This window comes from Corvus brachyrhynchos, unplaced genomic scaffold, assembly GCF_000691975.1.
Source record: "Corvus brachyrhynchos isolate BGI_N302 unplaced genomic scaffold, ASM69197v1 scaffold99, whole genome shotgun sequence".
Taxonomy (NCBI): domain Eukaryota; kingdom Metazoa; phylum Chordata; class Aves; order Passeriformes; family Corvidae; genus Corvus; species Corvus brachyrhynchos.
Window position 1 is genome coordinate 351,279 of NW_008239778.1, and position 11,059 is coordinate 362,337.

Genomic DNA, 11,059 nt, shown 5'->3' on the forward strand with positions numbered 1-11,059 from the left:
ATAGAAGTCCATGGGATAAGGCTGCTGCCACTCGACGTCCTGGAGAGCCACAGCAGCCTGCGGAGAGGACAGGGCATGAGTCCCGAGGGGGGCCTGCAGAGGAGGAGCTGGTGGTGCTAGGAGAGGTCCCAGCATCCAGCTTGGTGTGCCGAGGAGGGCACTGCTGGGGCAAAGCTCAAGACACTGGGAATCCCACTGGTTTCACAGAAGATTGGATATCCCAGCAGCATGCCCGGACTGTACACGGAGCACAGATGGAGAGAGGAGGGGACGCTGTCTGGCTACAGGGACATCCCCAAGCCTGCTCTGGTGCATCAGCCCAAGCCAGAACTGGTCCCCCAAAACGGAGAGGAGGGGTGCTCACCTCATAGGGTGTCAGCAGTGGCTTGCTGAAGGCTTCTCCCCAGTCGATGGAGAGCCGGGGACAGGCTACCTGCACCCACCTGGAAGGGAAATGTCACAACGGTGATGAGCTTTTTGGGAAGAACAAGCCACAATGAAGCCCCTCAGCTGCACCCCTTACTGTGCCAGCACCACCCTGGTAAGGACAGCCATGTCCCTTCCCTGCCCCATGGACACAGCCATGTGCATGGTGACAGCAGGACAGAGGTGTCAGCGACAGCTTCAAACAGGAACTGGACAGGGATGGGGCACCCTGGGGCTGGAGAGGGGCCAGCAGCACTCACACATCCACCTCTGGGAAGAGCTTTAACTTGCTGGGGAAGATCTCAGACAGCAGCACCCGCACGTAGGGCCGGCCCAGGGCACGGAGACGCAACTCCAAGTGCTGTGGGGGCAAAAAGGCACCTGGCAGGGTTAGGATCCCCCAGCAAGCCCCCCAAGCCCTGCCCACAGCCCCTTCCTGGCATCAGACCCTCTGTGGGTCCCAGCTCTGCCCACGGCCCTGTCCCCTTGGCAGTCGTAGGCCAAGCGCAGTGTCAGGGAGTGCGGCCATGGCTCCGGCTTGCGCCCAGCTCTCCCCAGCACGTGCCTCAGCCTAATGAAGTAATTACTGCTCAATGACAACAATCTGTTCTCGTTAGCGGCTGCCTGCCCCGGGGCCGTCGTGGGCTGGCTGCAGCCAGAGCTTTCAGGAGGAGGAGAGGGGCCAGAGATGTCCTTGTCTTCTGGAGCCAGCACTAATCACCCCCGGCCCAGCTGGCCCTGGCCATACCCGTGTCCTGCCCGCTGCGGAAGAGCAGCTGCTGGGACTTTGCTGTCCTGCTCTGCCCACTGCTCCCTGCACTGCCTCAAATTTCACCTGTGGCTACCCCAGAATTTCTGGGTGTGAGCAGGACCACCGTGCTCAGAGGGCAGAACTCTGTTGTCCTGCTCCCCTCACCCAGCCGGGGTGCAGAAAGCGCCAGCACGGCAGCTGAGCAGGGGCACTGAACCTGATTGGAAGTTCATCCAATTAAAACAAACCCAGCCAATTAATTGCCAAGCTGTCTGGCAGAGCGGGGGGGTTCTCCAAGACTGGCCAGCTCTCCCCAGGAATGGGTTTAATGAGCCCTTGTCCAGCCTCCCTCATCTGCTGCTAATTGCCCACACAGATCAGGGCCAGTGGCCACCGATGGGTTGCCAGCAGTGCCACATCCACCCTCGCCCTGGCAGCGAGGACACCAATGGTGCCATTGCTCACCAATTCTTCCCCCCACCCAACAGCAGCACCGGGTGCCCCGGTGGGGACACTGGGGAGGGGGCTGGTACCTGCAGGATGCTGGGGGAGCCCTGACGCCCCAGCGTGCCCAGGATGAGGCCCCAGCAGCGGGCACTGGTGGCCATGCGGATGGCGTCCTGCCGGGCGCGGTGCATGCGCTCGTGGCTGTAGTGCTCCTGGGAGAACACTTTGCTGTAGGGATCGTACCTGCAAAGCACAGCCAGGCTCACACGCACCCCTCATCACCTGCCCCCCCTCCAAATGATGCCCTCATTAGCACTAATTGCCTCCCACAGCATCTGTCCTCCTGGCTGATGCAGGACCCAGCCGGCTCGTTAGGGGACAAGGACAGGGAGAGGGACAAGTGTCCCACCACAGCACCCCAACACCCAGTACAGCCTCGGCTCTGTGCTTGGCTTCACACTCAGCTCCCCCCCATCCTGGCTCATCAATTATGAAGAATTCTTTGATTTGTTGCTTTGTTTGATGAGGAGAATTTTAATCAAATCCCACTCGGGTTTCGGCAGCTTCACCAGCGCCATAAACCTGACGTGCGCCTCCCGTTTGTAACAAACGACCTACTAGGAAATTCAGATTCCTCCAAATGGGCCCAGCCTTTCACTCCTGATATTTCATCTGCTTTCAGCGGCCTCATCATCGCACTTTATGGCCTCTGCCTGCTGCAGCCGGGCTTTAATGGCTGCACCTCCATGAGCTTTCACAGGTACTTGTCAAAATGTTTATATTCAGACGGAGTAAATGGCTGGTGTTCATCTCCCCCGAAGCCCCTCCTCACCCCCCCCGTGGCCTCTCACCTGCCCATGCCTGCTGCAGGCAGCTGCCTGCCCAGCCCTGGGGACAGCTGGGGAAGCTGGGGTGCTCCCCACCATGGGATGGGAGTGGGTGCCTGTACCTGTATGCAGGTATCCCAGGGTTGGCAATCATGATGGACTCCAGGTGGAAGCGGCCGTCGCCCAAATACCTGCCGAGAGGGGAGGGAGAGCTGTGGCACTGGGGAACAGCAGCACCCCATCCGTGTGTCCACCGGTTTCCCAAGCTGCAGCACAGTGGAGATGCCAGGAATCCAAGCTCCTGTGCTGGGACCCAGGGGCAGCGGGCACAGCTGCTGCTCCATGGCATGGCAGGGCTGGAGAGGCAGCCATGCTCGGAGCAAGGAGGGGTGCTCACACCGGCACGGGGTGGCTGGGAGCTGCTCCATCTCAATGGCTGCTTCTAGACGTTGCTGCTTCCATTTCTAATCGGATTTCCAGTCAGCAATTACATTTCAAAGCCTTTCATTCAGCTGCCCTAATGGAGTGAGGGCTTGGAAAATGAATTCAGACGTAAAACTTGACTAGATTTTGCCCTTAATTGGAGAATGACATTTTGGGAGATCAAAGCTAATTTGTCTGCAAAAGTTAGCCCCAGAGACAGTGCAAAGAAGAAAATAGTAATGCAGGGAGGACGCAGGTAAGGCCAAGTGCACCTGCACGGGTTGGTACCGCACCACTGCTCCTCTGCCAGCTGAAAGGACCCAGTCTCACCAATGCAGTGCCAGCCTGGCTGCCCCTGCCTGCTCCTGATGTCCTTGGAGAGATGGGAAGTGGCTCAGGATGAAGCCAGAGCTCCCACCAACCCCACACCCAGCAATCCTGAGCCTGGCTCCCTGCACGGCCATGCTTGGAAAGGCAGCAGTGCTGTTGGCTCCCGGCAGTGCAGGCAGGAAGCTCAGCAGGGCCCAACCCACACCTGGGCTCCCCGGCTCCCCCCAAGGGTGGGGTCTTTGTATTTATTTATTCTGCGGCACACTGTATTCACAGTACATTAAGCATTTCCATTACCTAAAATAATTAGGTGATAGGAAGCGAAGTGCTCCCTCTAATTTGCTGTCCTTAAATAAAATTAATGTTGCTGTGATGTTGGGCCCCGGCCATTTGTCTTTTCCAATTATCCACCCGCCCTTCCATCTATTATCTATTCTGATATACGACTCAATTATTTCCTCTGTGCTACAAGCACACGCCACTTAAAGCAGCACAAGGAACTGAAGGGGGCCCAGCCCAGCCTGTGGATTGTCCCTCACCACCTCCTGAAATTGCACAAAACCAGGCAGAGGGTGCAGGAAGGATGACAAGCCTAGGCCAGGCAGGAGGGTGCTGAAGGACCCTGGGTACTTACACAATGGCATCTGTGTCCTGAGCAAGCCGGGGTGACGTACAGCCCAGGATCTCTCCTGGGGACAGCGGCTTACACTGGGGCACACACACCTTGTACTGGGAGCGCAGCTCCTGTGACACTGCCTGTGGGAGACGTGGGGTCAGCAGGGACAGACCATGGCACAGAGGGTGGCTGAGGACCCCTGGGAACACCCCAGCGCTGTTGTGTCCCTGTGGAGGGGAACCAGCCCGCTCTGGGCGGCCCCGGGAACAGCCTGGTGCAGCCAGGATGCTCAGCGAGGCTCAACCAACGTATCAATTAAAAGACAAGGGAAAAGGCTTAACGCTTGGATAGCCCCGTGTTTAGATAGACACGGCTCAAGAGGCTCATTCATCTCCTCCCATCCTGCCCAGCCGGCCGTTCAGGGGCAGACAGACACACCGCGCCTGCCCTGACATTTCCAGAGCAGCTCCCGGGGGAGCTGGGGAGGGGGTGCCGCCATGAAACATTGATCAGAGTTATTATAAAGTACTTGATCAACATTATGGCAGCAGCACATTATTGCAGCGACTCGTCAGACGGGAACCAGCTCCACCAGCACCCTGGGGCAGCCGCTCCCAGGGCTGAGCCAGGGGAAAATTCAGGGGGAGACAAAAGCCAGGGATCTCCACCTCACCTGCACCGTGGAAACGAACTGGATGGTGCTGACCAGGGCCAGGGAGGTGCCTGCTGCGAAGTTGAAGCGAATGGTCTCAAGGAAATGGGATGCATCGATCTTTATGTCCACGAACACATAGAGCATCTTCAGCCCCTGCGTGGAGTCGATGGGAACTGGTGACGGGAAGAGACAGAGTGTGGGGTACACTCCAGTGAGCCCCAGGCTTCTTCTGCCTGCAGCTGAGGGATAAAGCATCCCTATGCCCCAAACTGTCCTGGCACAGGCAGGGTGGGCTGTGCCATCCCTCTGCCTGTGCTGGCACCCAGGGCAGGGGGTGCAGAGGGGAGCCAGGGAGAGCACCCGCTCATTTCTCTCCAGATAATGGCAGCCTGGGGAATCAATGAACACAAATCTAATTACCCCTGGTGCTAAGAAGCCTTTGTCACCACGATTAAGTGAATAATTAAAGTACACAGAGTCCACATCGATCTGCAGCTCCGCATTCACTTCCCATTTTGGTGCTCTTTGCCTGATCACAATTAAGTGCAAATTACTCCCTCCTGCGGGGCACGTGGGGCCAGGAAGGAGCAGGAAGCATCCGTGTGCCTCACCACTGGCCACCATGGTGACAGGACCACCATGGGCAGCTCAAAAGGAGCCCAGCATCCTCACAGCAGCCCGTGGGTAACCCAGTGTGCCCTGTGACTCACCCAACTCAGAGCAGGCAAGGGTGACAAGGCCATGGGCAGCAGATGGCAGCTGGGCTGGTGACAGTCAGCTGGGCAGTGCCTGCCTGTCCGTGCAGGGAGCAGCTCTAGCTGATGTGACTCCCGTTCCCTGGAGTAGCCTGATGGATATGGCCCCTTCCTCCCCTTCCCGCTGTTCATTCATGAGCAGCAGCCTACAAACCAGGAGTTTTATACTCCCTGTGCCAGTGGTGCCCATAACCCTCCTTCCATAACAAAGCACCTAGCACACGTATTTATCACACAAACGCTCACACCGACGTGGCTTTCAGGACAGAGTTCTCAACTGGGGAGTCAGTATTTCATACAGAGCCTGATGCAATTCTTCAAGCCCACTTATAGGGCCCCATAAATGTCCAGGAGGGCTGCCAGGTGCTGGGAGCGTGGCAGCAGCAGGGATGCACACGCCTGCCATTCACTATGGCAATTCTGCAGATCCACCTTAAAACCCAGAGCGTCTTATTGTTATTTTTGGGCTGATTCCATCCTGGGTGGACTTCAAAGTTAGCAGCATCTGGGACAGCAGCGCAGTTTCCATGGCAACTGGAGCCAGAGTACCGTCCGCCTGGGGAGCACACAGCCTCCTCCTCCTCCCTTCCCCGCCCAGCCTGCACTGTACCCACAAAGCCGCCTTTCCCCGCCCCGGGGCGAGCGGGACCCCCAGGCCCTCGCTCTCCTCTGCCATCATTCCCTTCCTCATCACTCCACAGAGGCCAGGTGGGGGGCAGGAGCAGGTTCATCTCTGCTGGCAGCTCCTGGGCCAGCGGGGTCCTGCCAAGCCATGGCCTTGCTGCTCTGCTCTTGGGCACAGGGCTGGATCTGATGCCGCAGCTGAACAGGATAAGCACGCCCTGCTGCGCCCAAAATCCTGCCCGTGAGCAGCCACCCAGCCAGCCTGGCCCCATCCAAAGCCAGCAGCTGAAGCTGAAGAACAGAATTTGGGAAGGGATTAGCCTTTGGCACTAAGTCTCCGAGCTGGCATCAAGAGGGGTGTGGAGTTGCTCGGTGTGGCACGGTGGGCCTCCACAGTGCCACACACGGCCACCCCAGCAGCACCCCGGGGCTGAGTGTCACCTACTCAGGCAGCTGTGTCCATAGTGCACCAGGAAGTCAGCGCCCAGGGCCCGAGCCGTGTAGTCGTCCACGCAGCAGGCGCCGTAGGTCACGTCGCCCATCACCACTGCCTGTGCATCCGTGAATCTGTGGGAAGGTGCAGCACTGAGGGTCACAGCTGTGTCACCACAGCCCAGGTTCTGCCCCCCAACCTCATGGCATGTCACTACCCAGGGGACCCCGCGCTGCCACCGAGCCACACGCCAAAGAGGACAAGCCCTGGCTACTCTCCGAGATGTCAACATGATTAAGCTGGAGAGCAGTAATCCGCCTCTTCAATTGGGTAAAGCTGTTTGCAATTCAGCGGATTATCCACTCATCAAACAACACGCTGCCAGATTCCTAATGCTCCAGAGGGGAGAGCAGCAGAGGGAGACCCAGCACAGCGTGGTGCCCACCGCTTCCACCAGCCAGCCCTGGGGACAGCAGCCACCAGGATGAGCAGAACAGCTGTCCTGGCATCCCTTGCGGTGCCAGCCAAGCCACCATCACCCCATGCCTGGGTACCGTGTGAGCCAGTGAACCCAATCTGCACCTGGCTGTGTCACCCCTGGATGCCAGTTTGGCCAAATAGGGTGACCCCCAGAAGAGCTGGTGCTTAAATGGCACTTGGAAAGGAAAAGCACCTAACTACCACTGGTGCTGCCCACTACCCCCAGCGCTCCAGTCCAAACCCACCTGGCACCTGACAGCCTGTGGGTGAAGGGGCACACACCAGCACTGAGCAGCAAAGCCAGGGCTCTGGCATGATTCAGAGGCGCCACCTTTGTGGGTATTTTATTGCACCATTTTGGGGGATTATTAGCTTGGCTGCCTTCCCAGGGAGCTGCTGCGGCAGGATGAGAGCAGGTATCGCGATGACAAAGCCCTGTGCCTGGAGGGGCTGCTTAAACCAGATGCTAATTCCTTATTTACTCGAGGAGGCCGCACCAGCAGCTTGGAGCTCAGTGCCAGCGGGGTCCCCCCAGCTGCTGGCACAAGGTTGGCGTGAGGGGACCAGGGAAGGAGGAGGCCCTGGCACAGAGTCACCCCCTCCAGCACCCAGCGCTGGCTGGGGGCCAGGGTCCCGCGCTCCCCCCAAGCGCCAGGCAGGGAGCGTTACGTCGGCGGCAAGAATAGAAATGGTGGGCAGAGCTGGGCAGATGGCAGAAGGTGGAGAAATGGTGGAGCGTGCTGAATATTAACAGCTCCGGCCCATCCGTCAGCGCCCGGGGAGGGGGACAGGGGAGTAGCTCTGCTGGAGCACCCCCGAGGAGGGGGCACAGCCATCCTCACCTCCCGCATCCAGCCTGGGCAGCTCCCACTCCACACGGTTTTCCAGGGGTTGGGGATGCAGCTGGGGAGTGTCAGAAGATGGGCTGGATCCTGCCAGCACCCAAATCCCGCGATTCCTCACGGCCAGCGTGGCCTGGGTGGGAGGATGGCTCCTCCACTGGCCACGCCATGGGGCTGGGGGCTGCCAGTGAAGCTTCGAGAAGGCTCTTCGCACCCTTTGGAGCCCCCAGCCCCCTCCTCTAATGAGAGGTGATGAGATGAACATGAATCAGACTCCACACATCTCAGCAAAAGTGGAAAATTATTCAGCTCCTTAAGATTCAGGATGGGGAGGTCTGACTCAGAGCGGCAGCCAGCGCCGCTTAATTTTTTATAGATTAAAATGTATGCAAATTGGCCCAAACCCCAGAGAAAGTCCCTGGGGGTGAAGAGCAAGAAAGTGAAATAGCAACGGCGGAAGGAGGAGGGCAGAGGTGCCCGTGGCCCTGTCCGGTGTGCAGGGCTGCAGCTGGGCAAGGAGAGACAGGGCTGAGCCCTGTCCTGGCCACGGGCAAGATTCCTCCTCTGGCTGCAGGGAGCGGAGTCACAGCTGAGCAAAGAAGCCACGGGATGATGCTTGGTGAGGAGGGAACCCAATGAATGGTGCTGGCAAGGCCAGGAGCCTGGTGGTGCTGCAGGAGAGGCTCCAGGACGGCACACACCGCGATCACCCGCTCCGGCTGGGCTGGACAATCGATCGGAGCCGTGATCATCTCCCGCGACAAATCAAAGGCAAGCGCCAGGGCCTCCCCTTGATGTTTTAATCAGTTCGGTGTCACCAGAGTCTTTCATCAAACTACAGAGGAAGGAAATGTCAATTAGCAGCCACCTGCCTCCGACACGGGCTGGGGAACTGCTCACCAACTAGCCCGGACCAGGACGTGGACAAGGGGCAGCCACGGGAGCGTCCTTGTCGGTGTTTCGTGTCCCTGGAAGTCGTAACAGCCGCAGATGGGTCCCAGCAGCGTGCTGGCAGTGGTGACAGGGATGTCCCCACCCAGCGCCTAGACACTCATTACAGCTGGGAGCTCATGAATATTGAACACGTGGGGAGGTTATTCATCTTTTACGTCCCGCAAACCCCGGCTCATTCTGAAAAACCGCCTGGCCTTAGCATTTTTCTCATCTCCCCCTAATTCATTATCTGCTCCTTTAAACAGATGGCTCCCAAAATCCCATTTATAAAGCGCCATGCTCAGCACTGGCAGGATGTGCTCCAGGGCGGGCCAGGTCCTGGCCACGCTCCCAGCTGGGACCCCCAGGCCCTCCCAGCCCAGCTCCCCAGTGCAGGATAGAGGCAGCAGCAATCAAGGGACAAGTTTGGGGGCTAAAACCGCTGGGTCAGAGACATGCACACATGGGGCCTGCATGTCTCCAAGCATGGGGTAGCCAGTCTGTGTCACCTGAGCACAGGCACTTGGCTGGAGCAGCCCTGATTTATCCCAGCCCCTCGAAAAATGAATGAGAGCATTTGCTGCTGGCAGGAGCGCAAGGTCCCTTGGCAGTGTGTGAATGATACAGTGCTGGTCCTCAAGCCATGAGGCAGAGCTGCTCTCCCCCAGCAGGGACGAGTCCTCAGCCCCTGTGTGTCCATCAGACCTTGGTGGGGAGGGGACTGAGGGGACTGGGCTGAGAGTGGCCAGTCCTGGCACCACGGGGCTATGGGAGGATGGAGCCAGCACTGGGATGCCTGCATGTTGTGCTGGGAACAGGGACATGGTGCAGACTGCCCCTTGCTTCACAGCCCCCTGCCTCACCTGCATGTGGCCCTGAACATACCCCACAACCACCCCATGATCACTCCACAAACCCCACACCCACTGCCTGCCCTGTGCCCAATGCCAGCGTGTCCCAGGACACCCGTGGGGGCTGAGCCCAGCTCTGGCTGAGAACAGGGCACTTAATTAGTGGAGAAGTCCATCACCAAGCCCCATTACCAGACTCCCAGCTTCATTAGCACAGGAAGCCTGCACATAATTAAAATAACGAGTTTGCGATTTTATTGCAATTGGTGCTGGAAGAGGCCAGCTGCAGCTGGGCAGTGATGGGGCCTCACAGAGCTTCTGCAAGTGGAGCAGGATGGGGAGAGGTGGCTGTCCCCACAGACCCCCAGGGGCAACCATCTCTAGCTGGGTCCCCTCCCCTGAGGGGACTTCCCACTCTGTCCTCACTATAGGTGCCAGGGCAAACACCACCATCCCAAGGGGCATGTCCCAGGGCACCCCAGTTTTGCTGGTCCCATAGCAGCAAAAAATCCCAAAATAAGGCAAACCAAGGGCCAGTGCTTGTTGGTTGTAAAGCCACCATGACCATCCATGGTGCCTGTCCCCTCTTCACAATGGCCAGGCCACAGAGCTCTGTGGGATATGAGGAAGTGGCATGGGGCACATGGTGGTGGGCACCACACCTGTGCTGGCACATCCCAGCCCTGGGAGGTGACAGCCCTGTAGACCCCACACATTCCGCCCTGCCCTATCCCCCTGGCGCAGCCACCACCCGGGTAGAAGGTTTTGAACATCTCCAATGAAGTGAGAACTTCATTCCTCCTAATGATGCTGTTGTGTGGTTAATGACAGTGATTAAATTCCCCTGCACAGCGTGCACCCGCTGCCAGCGCCTCCAGGTTGTGCTTAAAGGACAAGGGGAGAAGGGAAGGCAGCGCTGGCCAGCAGAGCCACGGCACTGTGCAGCTGAGGCCAGATCCTGACCTGTGCCAGTGTCCCAGGCTGGCCTTTTGGGACCTCCTGGTGATGCTGCCAGCTTCATCACAGCATTCAGTGCCACACTGCTCAGTGCCACATGGCAGACCTGCCTAGCCAAGGGACCCGGTGCCTGCCGGCGCTGGGAACCTGCTGGGCACACCAGCCATGGTGCCGGCGACTGCCGGGCACACCGGTCATCAGGGGCTGTTTTGTCCTGGCATTTCAAGCTCTGCCACAGCTGTTGGGCTGGGCACACAGATGTTTAACTCTTTATTGCTCAACCAGGACCTGCTGTCAATCCAAAAAGTCCCCATATGTTCCTGAGTCACCAGGATGAGACTTGGATGGTCTGCGTGCCTCCAGCACGGCCTTGCACGGATCTTCTTCATTGGGAGTTGGGAGGTGTTTAAAGCTGTGGCAGAGCAGCCTGTATTGGCATCAGGACACCCCTGGGCCCCGCTGCCATTACCCATCCCCGCCACTGACTAGCAGGAGCCTCTCACCCCATCGTGGCACAGGAAGACAGAGGGATCAGCAGCTGCGAAGCCTGACAGCCGACTTTATTAACACGGAATCAAAAGCCCAGCTGAGAGCCCAGCTGATCCGTCTGTTCCAGCCCCGGCAGGGAGGGGAGCAGGGGTCCGCTCCTGGCTGCACAGCCCCCAGCTGCAAGCTGGTGGTGCAGGGGGACACGACTGCCACCTTCCCG

General features: G+C 58.7%; 1 protein-coding gene across 1 annotated transcript in view; it reads right to left on the reverse strand.

The window, feature by feature from the left end:
- Window positions 1-3: 3 nt before the first annotated feature.
- Window positions 4-11,059, reverse strand: part of DPH1 (diphthamide biosynthesis 1) — a gene marked incomplete at its 3' end in the record, with an annotated part of 20,970 nt that continues 9,914 nt past the window's right edge. The window contains 8 exon segments of the mRNA XM_017742950.1: window positions 4-57; window positions 365-443; window positions 687-787; window positions 1,711-1,867; window positions 2,574-2,642; window positions 3,839-3,960; window positions 4,494-4,648; window positions 6,300-6,421. Coding sequence (XP_017598439.1) covers window positions 4-57; window positions 365-443; window positions 687-787; window positions 1,711-1,867; window positions 2,574-2,642; window positions 3,839-3,960; window positions 4,494-4,648; window positions 6,300-6,421 — 859 coding nt within the window.